This window comes from Eleginops maclovinus, chromosome 10 (genome assembly GCF_036324505.1).
Source record: "Eleginops maclovinus isolate JMC-PN-2008 ecotype Puerto Natales chromosome 10, JC_Emac_rtc_rv5, whole genome shotgun sequence".
NCBI lineage: Eukaryota > Metazoa > Chordata > Actinopteri > Perciformes > Eleginopidae > Eleginops > Eleginops maclovinus.
In genome coordinates, this window is record NC_086358.1 from 12626435 (window position 1) to 12647666 (window position 21232).

General features: G+C 39.8%; 2 protein-coding genes across 2 annotated transcripts; one reads left to right on the top strand and one right to left on the bottom strand.

The window, feature by feature from the left end:
- Positions 1-377: 377 nt before the first annotated feature.
- LOC134870300 (guanine nucleotide-binding protein subunit alpha-13-like) lies at positions 378-8947 on the bottom strand. The gene is made up of 5 exons (XM_063892380.1): positions 8599-8947; positions 7305-7531; positions 4199-4249; positions 3160-3360; positions 378-2677 (listed from the first exon to the last, which is right to left on the bottom strand). Exons 1-5 carry the CDS (start codon positions 8879-8881, stop codon positions 2306-2308), a joined length of 1134 nt encoding a protein of 377 aa, XP_063748450.1. The 5' UTR covers positions 8882-8947; the 3' UTR covers positions 378-2305.
- Positions 8494-21082, top strand: LOC134870299 (regulator of G-protein signaling 9-like). Its single transcript, XM_063892379.1, has 17 exons — positions 8494-9841; positions 12088-12184; positions 13308-13358; positions 13460-13566; positions 14536-14587; positions 14659-14717; positions 14794-14870; positions 14956-15037; positions 16351-16413; positions 17540-17569; positions 17729-17790; positions 18309-18422; positions 18515-18630; positions 18767-18854; positions 19137-19275; positions 19359-19441; positions 20136-21082. Exons 1-17 carry the CDS (start codon positions 9773-9775, stop codon positions 20311-20313), a joined length of 1467 nt encoding a protein of 488 aa, XP_063748449.1. The 5' UTR covers positions 8494-9772; the 3' UTR covers positions 20314-21082.
- Positions 21083-21232: the final 150 nt, after the last annotated feature.

The window sequence follows — 21232 nt, forward strand, 5'->3', positions numbered from 1 at the left end:
GGTTATTTGATATAGTTGAACAGTTAATAAAATACAACTGGGCTTTAATCTGTTTAGTGGGTGTGGTGCCTCAGAGAAATTGAGATGATTCACTTCCGGTTTTGCGTTAATCCGTGAATAAACCACTTGTCATTGTTTAAATTGTCCACAGGAGTACAGACGATATGATCATTCTTATTTTGTGTTAATAGTAAAATACAAAAATAGATTAGTGTTTTACTGTTAAGAAGATATTGTTTATAACACTCAGAAAAGGTATTTTTTTATATTGTTATAAAGATAAATAAGAAATAAAAATAGTAGTAAAAAAATCATAATTGTTAATCATAAAGAAACCTAATACTCAACTATAGAACATTAAGAGAAAAACACCTCACTCTCATTAGAAAAGTTTATTTTATTGATAAGGTTAGAGTGGCATGAGACTTGGCACAGGAATGAATTTTAAGGTGAGGAAAAAATTACACAAAAATACATCCAAAACATAAAAAGGTCATCTTCATTGGAAAAGCAGTGATTTGAAACACATTCAGAATGGAAAAGAAATCTCAATTTCTACAACCATTTACATATACAGAGATAAACCTGAATATTATTTACATGGCAACAGATTACAGTATATACAAAGCCAGAACTGGAAGCAAACTAACGCTCGCGGGAGCTTTATTCTGGGAGAAAAACTAGATACTGTTGATGTTAAAGCATATGGTGATTTGGCAGAAAAAAATGATTTTAATATAAAAGACTGGCCCCCTACAGAACAGTCTTGACAGAGTACTCAACTCTAGACGTTTTTTCTGTCTACATTTGTTTTAAAAGGGACAAATCTTCTAACCCTGGAGACAACTCGGTCAGTTACAGCTTTCTATCACAATGTTGGTTACTGTATTATCATACAATCTAGAGCAAATCTCTGTACATCTATTAACAGACATTCATCATCCAGGCAAACAGGGGAGGTCTGTCCATTTACAAGGCATCTAATCAGAGATAGAAAAAAAAGAAAGAAAGAAAGGGGGGGATTCTGGGTCAACATTCAGGGGTCAAAGCCATGAGGATACAGTACCAAAAACCACCCAGCTAACTGTACTCGGAACCTGGCTGAGTCTCACCACTCTGCCACCCAGATAAAGATTAAATGATTCAGTTAGTTCACCAACATCATCAGCATTAAACGCTGGTTCTGATTCAAACCTGAGAAAACAGTGGACTGCATGTTCACTTGCTAGCACACCTGCCTAATGTGCCATTTAAGGTAATTTTGTCCTAAACAACTAAAACAACCGAAGGACATGAAAACTTCTACTTAATTATCTGTCAAACGCAGAGCTAGGATTGGCTTTTAATTCTGTTGAGGCACAAATGCAGGATATAAACAGTGATTAGGTCAACATAAGACATTATATGGAAAGGCATTTCCGGTTCAGTCTTACAGTCATTTTCTAGCATTTTTCAAGACAAGGTGACAGTGCTGGAGCCATTTTCAACCTCAAATATTTAACCGTTCTGAGCCACTTTCAGTAAAAACAGGTGATTCTCTCTGCAAAAATGGCTCTGTGATGGCACTTCTAGCCTGCTGATCTCAGTCCAGGATAAGTAATGACTGGGACGGGAGAAGAAGGCTGTAATATGAGAAAAAAGGACAATTGTGCAGTCTCCAGATCAGTTGGCAAACCCTTCTACAAACTACAGGGGCTTTGAAACAATGTTCAAGATGCAGTACTGGAGGTTGCTGCAGAAATAAAGGAGTGATTTTGGAATAGTTTAATTCAGTGCTTGGACACAGACTGGCATTATAACGTACGCACAGCTGAGCTTGGTGCATTTGTCTAACTGTCATTTGCATACATGTTTAAATATTCGTTCTTGAATTTGTTGTTTGGCAGATTGTGTATCTGATTGAGAGGCCATGTGCCCGCTTTGTACAACATTTCCACATCCAGGTGCTGGCATTGGCACCATCACCGGCACCTTGTTAGTGGAAAACCTGCAGCGAGTCTTTGTGCTTCAAGTCAGCGCTCAGGCCAGAGGACAGACTCTCGAAAGAAAGCAGCACAAGATTAGATATTATCTTATTGGCCTGCTCGTCTTTCTTTATAACCACAGACAGTCTGCCCTACTGACTCGGTCCCATACCAAACTAACAAGAAGGCTAACTCTTCGAAGAGGAGAGTAAAAACTAATATAAAAACAGCTGAATAAGAACGCTGACGTCTATTGGATTTTTCTGAGACTGGTCTCTCCCGAGTCCTCGTTGAGGAGGAGCACAGGGCGGGTTTGTCTATTTTTCACAGGTTGACAGGGGTCATTGGAGCATGAGCTGTTTGAGGTTGTCGTGCAGGATGGTGTCCTTGACGTCCCGGAACACCAGCCTGATGTTCTCCGTGTTGATGGCCGTGGTGAAGTGGTGGTACAGGGGCTTCACGGTGGCGTCGCGTCTCTTGGCCCGGAAGCACTCCACCATGAACGCCTGGACGTCCGGCAGGTTGTGCTCCTCCCCAGTGTACTCGGGAAAGTAGTCCTTGAGCACAACGCTCTTCACTTTCTCCTCCAGCAGGTCCGTCTTGTTGAGGAAGAGGATGATGGAGACGCTGATGAAGACGCGGTTGTTGACAATGGTTTCGAAGATGTCTAGTGATTCACGCAGCCGGTTGGTCTGCCTGTCCTCCATTAGCACCTATAAACGGCAATGGTGGGGTTGAATACAAGATAGTACTATTGTCATTTATATGTCATTAATAGATTTTATTTAAGTAGTTATTAAACTGATTGACTGCAAGGATTCTCAGGCGGCAATAAACCAGAAGAAGCTAAACAATCCCCAACTTATAGATAGCAACACTTTGCTTTTTTATGCCGCACAAGAATTGCTTTCTGGGGACAATAACGCTTTATTGAAGTGAATAATAAGCACATTTAAGAATGTTTGCCAAGTGTGCAAATGTTACATATATTTACACTGGCTGTGGTATGAATCACAGCAGCTCCACTGAATACGAGTGGGTAAAGGCAAAAACCACTTATCAAAAAGTCACTAAACATTATCTGCTTGAACAAACTGATTAATGTTTCACTTATCAGGCTATAAGTGTGTGTGCTTGCTTGTATACGAAAGATGCCATGGCCAGCATTTGAAACAGTGGTGTGTTTTCTTTTCACCTGGTCATATTCAGAAGAGGAGACGAGGAAGAGGATGGAGGTGACTGAGTCGAAACACTCAAACCAGCGCCTACGCTCTGACCGCTGCCCGCCCACGTCCACCATCTTGAAGGGAACGCTCTTGATCTCAAAGTCATACTCGTGGATTCCTTTGGTGGGTTTACGAGCCAGCAGGATGTCCTGCTGAGAGGGGAGATAGTCCTGGAGGAGCGAAAACACACCAATGAATACATGCATGTATACAAGATAAAAATGAGAAATAAAAACTCCTTAAAATTCTAATTGTGCTTCTGGAGCAAGACGAGACATAACTAAAAGTAGAGAAATGTTGTTTTGTATTTAATTATTAGACCTTTAATCAGAAGATATTTCTTTATAGAACATTATTTTATATCCTGAGGTAACATTTTGTAAAAACTAATAATACAAGGTGAACATTTGGTAAAGAAAAACCTTATTTTAGCTTCAAGATTCTTCAAAATGTGGATATTGGGGCAGCAATTTCAGGGAAATACAATAAAAAAGAGCAATATAATACAGATATTAGAGAGCAATGTATGACCAGGAAAACTTCCTGAAAATAAGTATGCAAATGGGAATAAAGGAATGTATCTTGAAGTAGATGCACAATTATTCTTTACGTTTACTGTAGTATTGACATGGGTATCGAGTATCAAGGAATTTCCCTGGTATCAATGACATCTCCATTTCCCAGTAGAATATAACACTAAGCAATATTATTAACTAAATGTATGCTGGCTCCAGATAAGTAGCATAAATAGCATGGAGGAATTTAAAAACATCATTAAGTTAAGTTGATAAAGTTCTGCATAAAACTGCAAAAGGCCTGCAGATGCACTTGTATGACATATACTGAGTTACTACGCACTGTCCATCTAACAGCAGCTTCTTTTGAAAAGTGTCTACATTATCTTTGGTGTCATCTACCCTTACATTTTCGAGACAAGTTGCAATATCAACTATAACATGTTATAAACACGTCTGATTATAACAATCGGTGCAGGCAGAAACAACTTACCGGCTCGCCAAGCTTATCCAGATTATCCAAGAAATACTTCACTGACTCACCCTGCGACAGGACACAGGAGGAATTTCTGTTAAGTCTACACAAATTATTAGATTCAGTTCTTTTAGTCATAAACAGCACAGTTTACAACAATACCCGTAACTATTGCACTCAATAAATGACATGTGTTGGAGAACTATTCCCTCTTTAGATCTCACACACACACACACACACACACACACACACACACACACACACACACACACACACACACACACACACACACACACACACACACACACACACACACACACACACACACACACACACAGGATGCCAACTATTTGAGATTGCAGTAGACACGTGTTTATAAGCTTGTCTTTGATGTGTACTGAAGTGTGGCTGCATCTGCATTTGTTTGACTCATGTTGTGGGGACATTAATCTGTTTACACTCACATTGTGGGGAACAGGTTTCCTTTGGGGACAAAATGCAATTTACCACCCCAGAACATCTTTAGATTTTAGTGTTAAGACTTAGGGTGGGTATTTTGGTTAGGTTAGGGTAGGAGTAGGTCCAAAGAAAATGAATTTTAGTCCTGTAAAGTCCTTGAAAGTGATGGAAACGAGACTGTATGTGTGTGTGTAGCAGTGTTTTTTTTCTCGACTGTGCTTACACTGTTCATGCACAATTAGTGCAAGCCCAGGCATGAGGCTGCAAAGACTGGGATGCATTCCTTTATCTGTGTGTGTGTGTGTGTGTCCTCAACATAAACCAAAAGCTGACTGCAAAAAGCATAACAGATTTTCCTGGCCATATCTCCTGTGATCAACAACGTCTCTATTATACCAACACGCCTCTTCAGGGGATTGACTTGCATGTATTTTGCATTAGAGATGCAGTAGCCTAAACCAACACCCTTACTATAACATTCAAATGTTATCAGAAGTAGTTCTTTTTGTTGTAATTCTCAGTTTTAACACCAGTTATTCCCCTCCTAAAAGTTCCTGTACTATCCTTTTGATCTTTCAAATAAACTTACCTGACCAGAAAAACCTGTGTGTGTGTGTGTGTTGTGTGTTGTGTGTGTGTGTGTGCGTGTGAGCAAGGCTAGAATTACAAGAGGAAGGAGGAGAATGGCGTGGTGCTACGCTAAAGCTGAAGGAAAGAAGAGTTATGTTAAGGCCAATTTGGATTCTTGCAACATTTCAGGCTTTGCCTTGAGTAAAAAAGCTCAAATCTGACGAGGACTGGTGGTTTTGAAAGTCATAAATCAGTCCGAAGATAATAAAAAATAAAAAAAAAAGGAGAAGAGAAACAAGTAGAGCAAACATCTCTGTTTTCTGTTCATTAGAAAGTATGACAACGCCGGTAATTCAAGAGTGCTGTGAAAGCAAAACTGAAACATAAGAATACCTAGCAATGTCAGCGTGTATTTTGAATAGTAGCCACCGGTCACTTTTTGAGCATTTATAATACAGTTTACCTTTTTTTCATAAGTAATGTGTTGCTACATTTATTTGAAAAAAATGTTAATGGGTGGTTTTAAAGAACAGCTCTGTGAACTTTGTACTCAGCAAAGCGACAGAGGATATGTGTGTTTCAGCTTGTACATGTGTTTTTCATGATAATTAACAAGCGAGCCTAGGGGCATGTGTGATTTGTAATGCAAATACAGGCCTGGTCAAAACACAATGGGTTCTATCTGCTGGCAGAAAAACAAATTAGTCCTCCCAAACAAGGGCTAGGAAAATTTTAACGGCTCCCCACACAGCAAGTCTTCAGCTGCTGCCTCTAAGTTTTACGCAACATGTTCTGAATGGGAGAGATTGTAATTTGGAGAGTGATGCTCTCAGATTTCAATTTGAATTAAGAATGAATATCAATGTTTTATACACCAATAATTATTTAGAATCATCTTCACAATATCTGGTAACCATTTGTTTCAAGATTGGTCTGGAAAAATTCAGAAAATAGTTTAAAAATGTACTTGTTTTGTCCAAACCTCCCAAAATATTGAGATTCTTGTTCATTTAGGAGAATGTTTTCTTAAATATTAGTCTATAAAATTGTAAATGATAATAGACTGCCTTTATATAGCGCTTTTTATTCCAGTCTTTACGACCACTCAAAGTGCTTTACATCCTACAAATCATCATTCACCCTTTCATACAGAGCAGTGCCATTTGCTCAGGTAGGTTAACATTCACACACCATTAGCCATTGGGAGCAACATGTTGACGGCAAGAGCTGGGATCGCACACTCGACCTTTCGAATTAATAAAACTTGGAGGGGGAAGAGTTTTTTTTATCCGTTGTCCTACAAAACAAGCACATGGAGGATGTCAACTTGAGCTGAAAGGCATTTTTTTGAATATTTATTTACCAAATTATGATTTAAAAAAAGAAGTCATCTATGCACACATAATGCCTGTCCTTGTACTTGTGTAACTAGATGTGTGTAAGCAGCAATAACCCTGAGTGGGGAGAGCCAGGGCTCTGTTTGTAAGCATAAAGCTGTTTAACTACAGATCAACATTCCAGCTCTGATCACTCTTATTCCCCCTTCTGTCTGCAAAACTGCTAACAAAACGCCATTGAGAACTGTTCAGCCTTATGCAACTGACAGGAAAATGTAGGTTTTTTGCTTGTGTCGCATTACTGACAGCAACTTGCAGAAGTTCTCAAGTGTTGGATCAGGGTCATCACATGACCTGACAGCTTTCATACAATGAAAGAAATGCAGCAGGTTGTGAAAGTCGTGCAAGGCCAAAGGAGAGCATAGCAAGGTGCCATTAAGGACACGTGAACGTACTGGTTACAACAGATGTTACTTATGGGTAAAATGTCAAGTGAGTTAAAACATGCATTCTGACAGCCAAGACATAAGGAGTGGGGAGAGGTATAAACAGGAAGCTGAGTCAATCACATGTCTGCAGCTCAGAACAGAGAGAGAGAAGCACTACACAGGGAGAGAGGAAAGGGAGGACAAATAAAGAAGAAAACCAGTTTCACTTTCTATTTCCACCACTGCCTTGGTAAGAGCCACATTAAATACAAATTACAGACCATAATTAGGTTTCAGCAAATCTACATCAGTGTGTGTACATCCACCTACCAGCTGAAACTCCCTACGACGATCATAGGCGTACTGTATGCCCGAGTCGGCCCACAGAGCTTTGATGGCAGGCAAGTACCGCAAGAACACGGAGGTCTCCAGCTGCCCGATGGCCATCTTTGCCGACCGGGTGTCGAACGCCATCACACCGTCTCCATGCTTCTGATTGTCCGGTTCACCCCACGGGATATGCAGCTTCTCACGGGCGTCAACCAACACACGTATACCTGGGGAGGAAGTGAAGAGAGGCCCCTCTGTTAGAATTTAGCAGGCCACATGTGAATGAAGCCCAAAGTGGAAGAGATACTAGTAGAGCAGGTGAACAGAAATAACAGGTTTTGTCTGACGATATAAAAAGGGAAACACGAAACTATATCAGGATTACTTACGCAGATTTTCCAGTATTTGAAACTGTGACAGTAATCATTATTGACCCAATAAACACGCAAAGGCTTTTTATATAAATACAAAATATTTATATGAAAACAAAAATTATTATAATTTCTTATAACTAATATCGCAGCTTTCAGCTTAAATTATTGGAGGTTGTCATTTTTGCACCATTGTTTTTAGTTACAACCAATATGTTTAAAATGATCTAGTGATTGTTTTTGCGGGATTATTAGCAAACAAATCAGTATTTCTAAGTTTGAACACATACTGTAGGCTGGGTCGTCTCTGTAGCACAATAATGATATATATTTTGACATATTCTACATCGCACCCCATTTTATTTGATTTTGGACTAGCCCATATTGTGTTTTAATAGAATGTCGATTAACTATTAAGTCATTACTGCAAATAGAAGCATTTTTTACCTTAAAATAACGTATTATAACATTGTTTTTAAATCGGTCAGGGCTGCATTTATTTAGTTAACTGCATTTCAAGTTGTATTGTTTACACTGAATTCATTAGCATTAGCAAGATGTCCCTGTTATTTAGAATACTCCCTGTACATACATAAGAGTGGAAAAACAGGAACACCTTACAGCACAGTGGTGGGTTTTACCCTCCATTAGCTACATCCATGTTAGCAGCTATTTGAAACTGTTGGCGAATAAAGGCTATGATAAAAACATAAAATATCTTTAAAAACTTCTTTAAAAAGGGTTGAACTTCTTCAGAAACACGGTTCATGGGTGTGCCGACAGCAGATGTAGACTGTTTATGTCCTCTCGCCCAGCGCTGCTAAACAGATGTGGAAACTTTCCCATCCATTTTAACCGCTTTATGTCGCAGAAACACGGCTTATCGCGCCGCGTGATGTACCTTTGGTTAGCACCGAGGTTACCTTTGATTACATTGCTGTAAATTGTGGCTCTGAACTCCTCCTGGGCTTGCTGGTCGAAGTCCTGCCCGTGGATGATCCGCATTTGTTTGAGGAAAGTCGACTTGCCGCTCTCGCCAGCGCCGAGCAGTAAGATCTTCACCAGCCGCTTCACGTACGTTTTCTCCCGGGAGAGACATCTGTCGATCTCCTTGGACTTTCGAAGCTGTTCAACTTCGCCCCCGTTCAGCAGGCAGACGGGTAGACAAACTTTTAACACGGACCTGGTCGGCAGGAAATCCGCCATGTTCGCACAAACTTCATCGATGCTAATTTGATGCGCGTTCGCGGGGCGCAGGCACGGGACCAAGCCCCTTCCCTAAACTCAGGAAGTAGTGCTGCTGACAGTTACCGTCAATGTTAAATCTCTTTATGCTTTGTTATGTGTGATCTTTACTCACACAAATGTGACATTGTTTCTTAATAACGTGTTGGACCGCACAAATATAACTAGATGAGGTAAAGTAGGAATAAGTCATTTAAAGTATGAATGTAGTAATTCATACTTTAAAGTGGATTTAACGACACTATCACAGAGTTTATAATTCAAACTCTCTAATATATAGACATCTGCAACTCAATGTAGACAATCTGTATTGTGTGTGAGTCGGTTTAAGTGTTAAGATTATCAAAAATGGATCAGTTAACTTTGTAAAACGCTAGATTTGTAAAACAATGGTGGTGCCATGTCGTCCTCTGCTGGTATATATTGGTAATTGCACACCTAATGTAAATGCAGTGTTCTGATTGGTTGATCCTCTCTTTGCTATGCTGCCTTTAAAGACTGTTGGAAATATGAATGATTATACTTGAACACACGTCAAGGATTCAAAAAATAGAAAATGCATACTGGTTATCCCTTGAGTTCCTGTCAGTAGCGAGTATGTAGATTCCTTGGGGCATTCATAAGATGACTGCCACAGAAATATACCTCATATAAGGACCATTAACTTTTCTCAACTTCCACAAAAACCTTTTTTACATATCCAACCTTCTAGGCACGAGCTTTTGGGGAACACTTGAAGGCAGCATCGGTGTCTATCATTTCACTTCCCCTCTCCAGCATCCCCACACGACACAGGGCTCACAAGCGACAGTAGCGTTGTATATGTTTGTGGAGGAGTGACCATCAGACACCATGACCATTAGAAACACTCTCCAGGACCATGGGCAGAGATATCGACCACGGATGGCTTGTCTCAAGAAGGTAGGCTATCCTGTTTACTTCATAGATGATGAACACAGCCCTTTTCAGGCTTGTAGACTATACCTGCAGATGCACCTATGCATAGGTCCCCCAAATTAATTGTCCAACGCAATATTTGGGCTCTAGTGGTCTGCTGTATGTATCCTCATTAACCCTGGCTGAATTGGCATTTTCTTTTATAAACTGTGTTAGACTAGAAAAACTATCTGTATTCTCCACAGGTCCTTATAGGAATCTTACAGGTGCATGCTTTGAGAAAATCCAACAGACAACAAATATGCCATGCCATGAAAAAACATTAAAAAGATAACTAAGCATTCAGAAGTACATGCAGCAGAATGACAAGACATCAAAACAGACAAATGTCATCTTGGTTTCAGCGCCCTATCTGCCTGTCACACTAAATGTTACACTGTGTTTTGTAGCAACCTTTTCACAGTGATAAGGTCACTCATTTTAATAAGCATTAAGCCTGGATCAGTATCAGTGCTTCATCTACACCAACCACCCGCTGGAGAGAAGTTAATCCATGAATTGGACAACAACAGTGGCCAAAGCTAGGCTCCATTCATCAGCTCACATTTAATATTTTATCCACTTCAGGAGCTGGATATTTAGCATGGTAACTTAACTTTTTGGTATTTGGAAATGGGTCTAGGAAATCATTAAGACAAAAGATCTTTCACTAGCAGAATATTCTCAGAATGGAATGATTCCAGATGCAGCACTCAATGTCCTGCTCTCCAGGGGAATGCTCACTCGTTTCAGGGAGAACTTTGTGCTTTTAGTCAATGAAAGCCCACTTTGGTCGGCTCAGGCTGCGGCTTATAGCCTCTCCAGGATGCCTTCAAAGCAAAGAGCCACTTCAAACAGGCCCGGGAGTCAGCTTCATACACTAACACACACGCAGACACACTCTCACACAAATTACATTTATGTACTGCATGATTTCCAGTTTTCATCTGAGCGCTGGGAGCTTTGGGATTAGATGATATGATAACTTTTAAAAATTGTTTAGATGGAAGTGACTCATCGCAAACCTCCCACACACGGCAAACAAAAGCCATTAGATCAGGGCATAAACAAGCCTCTCATCTCACGCTCCCCTTGTTTAATTGTAGCATAAAAGGTTCTGACTTAATTGTAATGTCGCTTTTGTGATAGTAAGGTTGAGAGAGTCACGAAATCAGCATTTGCCTGATAAGAGGTATTAATTATAAGCAAGCTTTATTATCAGGGGGGACAATTTGCATTAGGTTTAAATCGGTGAGAGGCATTTAGTTCCCAATTTCGTGAATCTTTTATTGAACAGAAAATTGGTTAATAGGGTTGATGATTATGAAGATGATAATCATTATCAACTTCAATTTGTCCTAGACCAGTGCCAAAGGGCCGGACCGTTACCTTTTCTTTGTCTGCCTTGTAAAGTTTCAGATGTGAAAACAATTCACACGTTCAATATCAGCAGTAGGCTATTGTTATGTTGCATTTCCCTTTTTTTGTCATTCTGTTTAAACAGCCTGAGTTAATTTTTCTTTGACATAATAGGTATTTCTGTGCTCAACAACAAACATAACTAAAGAATGGGTTAATAAGCCTTTTAATAGAATTATGATCTTATAACAATCATGTAAGCGGGCGGCAGAAGGGCTTTGCTACGTAACCATGGAGTTCGCTGCTTCAAGTCCCAAGCAGTCCGAATAAATCTGGAGTGTGGACTGATAGCTGGAGAGGTGCCAGCTAACCTCCTGGGCACTGCCTAGGTGCCCTTAAGCAAGATACTGAACCCCTGACTGCTCTCTATGATGCATGTGAGCACCTATACCTTTATTCCAATGCGTATTTGCCCTTATGCTATCCTAGGGGATCAAAAAAGGTGCATCTTCAAAACTAGTAAACTTAAAAACATAAACAATGTAAGCATTTTTTTTTAAAGGAAATCAAAATAAGTGGTAGTCAGTAACAGCGTCATGTTGATTAATGCTCCAATAAAAAAACCGATATATTAATATATGATCAGAGGGCTGAAATTGAGGATGTTAAAAGGCTGGAAACACGTCTAACCTGCTTTTTTACCCTCAAATTCCAACATCTACTGTCCTGTTTTTTCTCTTCATATCAGCTGCCCCCACAACCTGTTGTCAAAGCAACCTGTTGGCATGGTGACCTCTTCCCCCTCAACTCACAATCAGTTGTCGTGGTAACCTCCTCTCACCCCTATATGATATAATCATATTCCTTTGCAGTCGGAGAAGGTGCTGCTGGAGATGCAGGACCCCAAAACAGGGCTGAAGTCCCAGCCCCAGAGACTGGTTATCACAACAATACCACATGCTATCACTGGTAAACGACACACAAACACACACACGCATACACAAGCAAACCAAACGCACACACTTAGGAATGATTGCCCGTACGCAGCAGCACATACTTGATATTATTCAGCAGCTGGCTGATTGTGCCTGCATAGTCTCACTGGAGGATACCGGAGCTTCGGGCTCAAAATTCAAGAGCTACAGATTTAATCTCCATGACAACCCCCGAGTGAGGGAGAGGGAAAAGTAGGAGGTGAAGGAGGAGGATGATGATTGAACGGGCGAGAGGAAAAAGAGCAAGTAGCATAGACGGGAACAAGAGAAAAACAGAGAGTGAGGAGGAGGTGGAGGAGGATAAGAGAGGAAACCTCAACTTTACGTCATTTGCTTTGAGTCCAGGCTGCAGCTGAAGGAATGAAAACATGAAAACATCTTCTCCTCTTTTAAACTTGACTTTTCCTGTCTCTACTCCTTTTCAATGTTTACGTTCCATATCGCTCTCCCTCTTCTCTTCTCTCATCCCGTTTTATTTCCTGTTTCTCCATATTTCCTTCACATTTCTTCCTTTCTTCGCTCCTTCCCGTTTTTCTTCTCTTTTCTAATATCATCTCCTTTTCCCCATATTTTCTCACATCTCCTGTCCCTTCTTTTCCTGTCCTCCTATATCTTCGCTCCTTCTCATTCCTCTCCTCTTTCCTCTTTTTCTTTTTGCTCACCTCATCTCCTCTCCTCCCCTTTTCCCACCTGTCTTTCCTCTCCTCTTATCTCTATTCCTTTCCTTTCATTCCCTCCTCTCTATTTAATTTCCATTCCTTTCGTTGTATCTCTTGTCCTTTCATTCCTTCTTCTCTGTTCTCCTGTCTCCTCTTTTCCTCTCCTCATTGCTTTCTTTTAAATTTCCCCCCTCTTTTTCTCCTTTACTCTCTTTTTATTTCCTTGTCTCTCCTCTCCTCTTCCTGTGCTCCCTCCTCCACAGAGCTAAGGCTGACAGGCTGTAGATACAGATAAAGTCGGTGTTGTTGTATCAGAGATCTGGCATAAGAAACCCACCTACCTCTCCACACACACAAACAACACTTATGTCTTGATGTTTGCTGTCAGAGCTGCTGGTGAATCTCTTCTGCCTTATCATTTCCATCTTTCTCTCTCAGGTGAGGACATAATTGCGTGGTTAGCTGACAGATTCCAAATCGACACACAAGGTAGATGCACGCAACTGATTTCATTCATATGATGTATGGATTACAGTCAGCTGAAAGTGCTTTTTTATGTTTAAATCCTGCTCGTCTCTGTATGTTGTCAGAGGCCAGGAGTTTTGGCTCTATGCTGGTAGCATTGGGATACATCTACCCTCTACAAGACCACAAACGCTTAGTGATCAAACCTGATTCGTCCCTCTATCGCTTCCAGGTAAACACACAAGCATCAGATTTTAAAGCAGCCCTGTAGTGTTAAAACTGTTAATACTGCCATGTTTTTACAAGTGGGTGCCTGTTTTGGAAGATTCACAGCAGTTGTCCTTTGTCTCACGAGAAAGGAAGTGAATTCCACACATTTTTTAGACACATTTTTTAGAGACAATTTGTTTTAAAACTCCACAGGGAACCTTTTTAAATATAAAGCTGTGTTCATCCATTCTTAAACTCTTTAACTGTTGAAATACTTATTTTGGAACTAATGTTTTGATGCTGTAGTATATACAGTTATGATATTACTTTCCTACATTAAAATGAAAATAAATGGGCAGTTTTTACTTGTTTAAAGTATTTCAATTGAATGCAATGTAAGATTTCATCTAGTCAATCCAAGCTGAAGGCTTAACAAACACACAGCAGTGAAGATTTGTTAGCTTTAAATGTGCTCTATAACTAATTTGATGCTACAAATATTAAGTTGGTCTATTTTGGACGGCAGCACATTTGTCATTGCTGCCTTCATCGGCTTAAGCACACAGATGCTTCATAGGAGACATGACTATCATCTATTGTAAAATCTTCAAAATCAAACATGCATATCACAATGTCCAAGAGCCTAGAGTGATCCAACTATCAGGCAAAAACAGATATTTTACATAACATATATTTCATCTTTAATGACATTAAAGAGAGGAAAATGAAGCTTCAGTGAAAACTGAGGTAATTCTACACTTGTTAAGTTTACAAAAATTGTAAACTACTGCTCCGCAAGTGAAAGCGTTTACCAATAGAGGATAGTAGAGAAGCAAAAATATGATTTGCTATTTGATTTTACCTACTAGATGTAAAACCTCAAATTTCTCTGCTTTTGGTCTCCTGAGTACTCATTATTGAACCCTCATGCTGGTTCCAGTCTGTGTAACATACACATCACAATAAAATATCTGACTTTTGTCCTTTCCAGACACCGTACTTCTGGCCCACACAGCAGTGGCCTGTTGAGGATACAGATTATGGTGAGTGCAAATGAAATCGCACACATTTTATCTCCCTTTCTGTTACCAACCCTTTCTTTTGATTATTGAAGCAATCTACCTGGCGAAAAGAAACATACGCAAGAAAGGAATCTTGGAACTGCACGAGCAGGTGAGAACGAGAGTAAATGAGAGTAATTTATTCTTCTGCTGGCATTTTATCACGTGTTATTTCATATCCCCATCAGGAACACTATAACCGTCTTCACAAGTGGATGAATCATAAATGGGATTTTATAGTGATGCAAGCTAAAGAACAGTACAGGTAGTTGTGTGAGAAACTCAAAGACATCACTCAGTTTTCAGAAACAAAGTGTCACTGTGCTCAGCGTTAATGTGTGGTTTTTAAGGGCTGCAAAGGAGAGGAAGAAACCGGACCGAGTGGTGTTCGACTGCCAGGAGAGAGCCTACTGGGTGGTTCACAGACCTCCGGTGAGACCACACACACATGCACACACACACACACACACACACACACACACACACACACACACACACACACACACACACACACACACACACACACACACACACACACACACACACACACACACACACACACACACACACACACAGATAGTTATCAGACATGTACTGCACACAGGATACAGCTTAATGTATGGCAGCAGGCTGAGACGTCCTGAAATAAATTGCCCTCCACCTCTATACTTCCTAGGGTATGTCATTATCTCTACCCATGATGCCTCATTATCATTACATGTCCAGTCTGAGGAAAAGGGCACAGCTAATTAATTTTTCACACTGTGTAATGGGAATGTGGCGCAGCGTTTTGCCCCTTGTGCTTGGGGCACGCTGGGTCTGAGATCCGCGCTGTTTCATGATTACTGACTATGCTAGGACGCTTACTTTCTATCCATGAGTCAGTGAGCTTTTACTCATTTAATTTCCAACTATAACATCAACTGACATGGTAAAGAACGTCCTGATGTATTATGTAATCGTGAGGCTAAGAGGTTTATAATTTATGTGAAGTTGTGCTTAATGCTTATATCTTAGCAACTAATGCCATGAGCAGTCGGTTGATTGCACTGTACTTAATAAGCAATTAAACAACAACTTGTATATGCCATATCTCAAAACAATAAGCCTCGATTACTGAACAAAATGTGAAATTGAAGCATGAGTCTTGGAGTCGGTTAATTTTTCATTGGCATATGTAATTTCACCCACACAGCTCTTATTTAATAGAAAATCAACTTTATAGCTTATTTGCCTGTAATTCACAGAATGTTAACGAACACCTGGATCAAATGCAAGGACTCCGTTAGACATGGAAGTATTAACGATGTGAACACTTTTTCTTGAGATGCATTATCAGATAGATACACATATTATACATTTATTTTGGGGAACAAAACAGTATAAATGGTGTTTGCATTTCAATTGCATAAAAATCAGGCTGTATGTTACACTTATTTTCCCACTTGACATTTGAATACTGTACACAGAGGCATCTTGCTGTTAAATATGATGGCAAGTCAATACATTTTCAAAGCCTCAGCTGGAAACCAACCGATTACTTTAAGTTATGCATGTCCAACAGTAATTTATAAATCACATTTTACACGTGACTGGCCTCTTGTTGTCTCAAACAGTCAGGGAAAGTGAGACACATTAGCAGCTTGTGATTAGCATTATAAAACAGCCATCTACTATAATAATGAGCCCTTTGTTTAACACACATTGTGATATAATTGATTTGTTGTTAATTTGTTTCTGTGTAGCCGGGGACAGTGACTGCAATGGATTATGGTCTGGATCGACAAGTAGATCCAAACTCAGATGAGGTAACAGGTGAGTCATTCTGTGACCTGCATGAACATAACTCCTGCCAATCAGCTTATATTCAATAAGAGGCTTTGATGCATGGATCCAGGTACATTAAAGGATGCTTGTCTCCTCTTTCCTTTCCCTGTCTGCTATTTCCATCATTTAACTAATCTGACTAATCTATCTAACTGAAATGAACCCTTCCCTTCCCCTCTTCTTTTCTTCTCTTTTCTTCTGCAGGACTTTTCAATGGCACTCTTTGTGATTCAGACTTGTTTCTATCACTGGTTATGGCCACACACACACACACACACACACACACACACACACACACACACACACACACACACACACACACACACACACACACACACACACACACACACACACACACACACACACACACACACACACACAACCCCCATGTTTGTACTTTAAACAATGCATTCCCTTTGCCCTAACCTTGACTCTCACAACCTAAGCACAACACTTAAAGTGGCCCTATTATTCTCATTTTTCATGGTTTCAAGTACTGTATGTGTTTTGAACTTCTACTGTGACTTGTTTATATGCTTTAATGTTCAAAAAGGTCTTTATTTTTGTCAAACTGCGTTTGCTGCAGCTCCGCTTTTCACCCTCTGTCTGAAACCAGAGCCCAATCTTCTGTTTTATTTACGAGTTTGTACATTTTTTAAGTTAAATTAATTACTAACAATTAATAACTACAGTAAGAGACACATTATTACACCAAAAGATAAACATTTAACTTAATTCCAGTCAAAGTGGGTCCATTAATAACAAAAACTGTGGTGCTAATAGCAAAAACTCTCGGTTATTGAGTTGACAAAGAAGAAGAATAAATGGAATAAAAACACATTCTGCTGATTCTTCTGCCATCCATTTTGCACTTGTTTTAGCTTTCATTAGAGAATCTGACAATGATATTGAGTTATACGATTGCAAGGCTAAATCTATGGCTTACCCTTTTAACCATTAAACCAAGTGTCAACGATTTTAAAAGCCCTTTAAAAAATGAAAGCATGTACACAAACACACAAAACACCAAATACACACGTTTTTGTACATTGTGTGTTTTGTGATGACCTGTTGTATGTCATTTAACATCTATTTTGTCTTCCCCAGGCAATTACACCCGACTTCTACGAGAGAATTGTGAGTGGAAATTGACTCTTGCTCTGACATTTTCCAACATTTTTCCACTGAGCCTGTTTCATCTCAGCTAACTGTTGTGTTAAGCACTAGGGATCCATAGAGACAGAACGGTTCTCCTGACATTTTTATAGCTGTCATCTCTCCTCTGCCTCACTGTAGATGATCTTTACGCAGCAGTCCATCATGAGGCCCAGAGTGAAGTCATCAGTGTCAATTGGCGCGTAAGCTGCTCCTCATATTCTGAATCTGTCTGTGACAAGCCTTTCCGTCACTTTAGATTGATCACATCACAAAGTGTGTGTTCCAAAATAGCATCTCCACTGACTGACCTGATGAAGGAATCTGTGTGTTCAGTGACTTGTTATCATGCTATCAGCGGCTAACAAGCACTTTGTAAATTGGAAGACTGTAAAATCCTCAAAATCTGTTGTTTTAAAAATTGAAAATGGTGGATTTATGTTCATCATATCTTCAAGACATTTGTTCACATCTGCCATTGTGTGTCTTTTAAAAAGTGACTCATACAAAAAACATACAGAACCTGGGGTGGTTATACATTTTTCAGTTTCTTTGGTCACTTATTTACCCCATAAACAAGCCACATCTCACTCTTGTGTGTTAAATACTCATTTGGTTAACATTTAGTGGTGTGATCAACAACATTTCTCACCAACAATAGCACTAATTTGCTGTTCATGATACATTCAAAACAGTAAATGATTTCCCCCTGTTCTTGCAGATTGGTGAAATACTGTGCCACCTACAACAACCACGACCCTTTCCTCTCCAGGTGTCTTCCCAGCAACCCCTGGGTCACCGATGATGTCACGTACTGGACCTTGAACATGCCCTGGTGAGTCATCTGAGGACCATACATTATCTATATTCAGAAAACATTTTGAATAACTTGTTTGTTTTCGTTGATTTTATTTGTGTTTGTAACAGTGTGGAAATACCAACTAAGATGCGTGTGGAGAGATGGACGTTCAGCTTCGCAGAGCTGCTGTCAGACACCCGAGGACGAGATGACTTCAGACTTTTCCTGAAGAAAGAATTCAGCGGTACAATTTATACTTATTATTGCCATAGCACTGCACTGTAGATCCATTTTTGGTCACACAATGTTAATACTTCAACAATTCCAAGGGACTAAAAATAGTTTTGATTTCTATTGTTCTCTTTTCTGAACCATCTTAGGTGAGAACTTGGCATTCTGGGAAGCTTGCGAAGATCTAAAGTGGGGCGAAGCTGCCTCGATTAAAGAAAAAGCAGAGCATATCTACAAGTAATGTCTAATTCACTGTGTAGAATAATTAAGGGATGAATGTTGATAGAGGTCGTTGATAAAGCGGGAACAATAGGCCCCTGATAATCCATTCATGATAACATTCTAGTCCATCAATTTTGCAGTTTTGAAGATTTTCAACTGTTTATATCATCTTATACTTTATATCCCTGTTTCTTTACTTTTACCTCAAAGGTGTATTCACATGCAGAACTTGAGTAAATCTGCTGAGTTACAGTCCACTGAGGGTTTTATCTGTTTCACCCACTTTCCTGATCCCAGGACATTCCTGGCACGTGGCGCTCCACGGTGGATCAACATTGACGGTAAGACGATGGAAGTCACGGTGAAAGGTCTGAAACACCCACACAGATACGTCCTGGACCCCGCCCAAACCCATATCTACATGCTCATGAAGAAGGTCAGTAAACATATCCGAAGTACAGCTTTAAATACAAGATAAGCCGTCGACACATTCATGATAAATTTGTGTGTGTTTCAAAGGATTCATACGGCCGGTACCAAAAATCTCCGGTGTTTAAGGATACGGTGAAGAAGGCCATCTGTCCTGATGAGCACCGTTTCAGGTTAGTGACAGTTTTTAAAGCACACATTGTTTTACTTAATAAAAAAAACATCTTCAGACAATGTAGAGCTTTAATCTACTCGTCCCTTGTTTTGAATAAAATCTTTACATTATGCTTTTGATTATCTTATTTCATATAGTTGACTTATTTCTTCATTTACTTGCACATTGGTCACTTGCAACATTCTCTTGCATGGTTTTATTTCTGTTTATTCCTGCACTATATTGTTATTGTTATTGTCTTATGCTATATATATTTATATTGTTTTGTTGGAGGAGCACAGAACTTAAGATTTTCATTGCCAAAACTACACTGTAGCTAGAGTGCACATTAAAACCTTTGAATCCTATGAGTCCTCGAACCAGCTTTATAAGGAACAAAAATAGAGAAGAAGGCACTGACTCATTAATGCAAATGGTGACTTAGAAATGACATTGCTCAAGGGCACCAAGGTCTCTGCATTTGACCCATCCTAGTGTTAGGAACAGTGGGCTGCCATTATGTACGGCGCCTGGGGAGCAGTGTAGGTAACGATGCCTTGCTCAGGGACACCGCGGTAACAACTTGGTCTTTCGGGGACTTGAACTGGTGACCATCCAGTTCTCAGGCCAAGCCCCTATGGACTTTGCCACCACCGCCCTAAATGTTCTATGTTCTATGTTCTTATGTCCTGTTTCTCTGTACTTTCCCTCAGTTGTGCCCAGTTGGAGCAAAATTCGAAGAAGCGGCGGCCCAGTCTTAGCCCCATCATCCTGCGGCAGATGGAGCAGGAGCAAAGGGCCAAGATGGCCGCCAACATTGACATCACACAGGTCATGAGCAAACTCAGCAAACAGGGCAAGGAGGCGCCTCCTCGTCCCGTTACAAAATAAACAATCAGTGATTTTATTAGACTATAAGGAGGTCTAAACTCTTAGCTTACTCTCACTGCTCTTATTGTGTTGATTTTGGTAAAGAATACTCTTTTCATTACCTTCTCACCACCAAACAGCAGACAGAGGAAACAAAGGTTGTGTTAATGCTGTAGAAAGTAATTTATTCAAGAAAAGACTTAATTAAGTTGATTTGCTTTACGCTATTTTTATATATGCAGAACAGAGTAGTAGAAGCAAAAACTTTGATAAAGCTTTTTTAAAGGATTGGATCAGCCAACAGTTTCCCCACTTACTCTAATGGTATGAAGTTAGGCTATCAGTGTATTCTCTTATGCTAGAGGTTGGATTTATTCTCAATATTTTTTCAACTTTATTTTCAACATCTAAGGTCATTCCCAACATTTCAACTTAACTCTCAACAATTCAAGTTAATTCTCAAAATAATAAATACAAATCTTCCTCCTTCATTTTCCCCTCTCATGCCCTGTCGTACATATAACCGCTGTGAGAGGTTAGATTTGGGCGACTGATCCCTTAAACACTCAAATCCTGTTGAGTAATTACAGGCATCATACCATTTACGGCTATATTGAGATGTCTGTTTCCATCTGTTGCATTTCTAGCCATACCAGCTGTAACTGTTGTCTGTCCTGTTGTTATATGTTAGTACTATCCATCCCCACTCATGTATTATATGAGTCGCTTCTGTACTTACAATATGTTTTCTGTCATCAATCATGAGCTAATAAAACATCCACAAACCACCTCATGTTTATCTGTTTGTCTTGAGTTTTCATATCATTTCTCTGTCCTATTGGTATTGACCTATTCTGAACATCATGCTATTTAAGTAAGTATAACACTTGCTCTAAGTTTCCCAAAATGCCATTTATGCTCTGCCTGATGTTGTGTCTGT

Coding starts and splice junctions, on each gene's coding strand:
- LOC134870300 (XM_063892380.1), bottom strand. CDS start 8,881: ATGGCGGATTTCCTGCCGACCAGGTCCGTGTTAAAAGTTTGTCTACCC. Junction 4,250..7,304: donor GTCGTAGGGAGTTTCAGCTG/GTAGGTGGATGT, acceptor GTCCTGTCGCAG/GGTGAGTCAGTGAAGTATTT. Junction 3,361..4,198: donor TGGATAAGCTTGGCGAGCCG/GTAAGTTGTTTC, acceptor TCGCTCCTCCAG/GACTATCTCCCCTCTCAGCA.
- LOC134870299 (XM_063892379.1), top strand. CDS start 9,773: ATGACCATTAGAAACACTCTCCAGGACCATGGGCAGAGATATCGACCA. Junction 9,842..12,087: donor GGATGGCTTGTCTCAAGAAG/GTAGGCTATCCT, acceptor ATTCCTTTGCAG/TCGGAGAAGGTGCTGCTGGA. Junction 14,718..14,793: donor TCTTGGAACTGCACGAGCAG/GTGAGAACGAGA, acceptor TATCCCCATCAG/GAACACTATAACCGTCTTCA.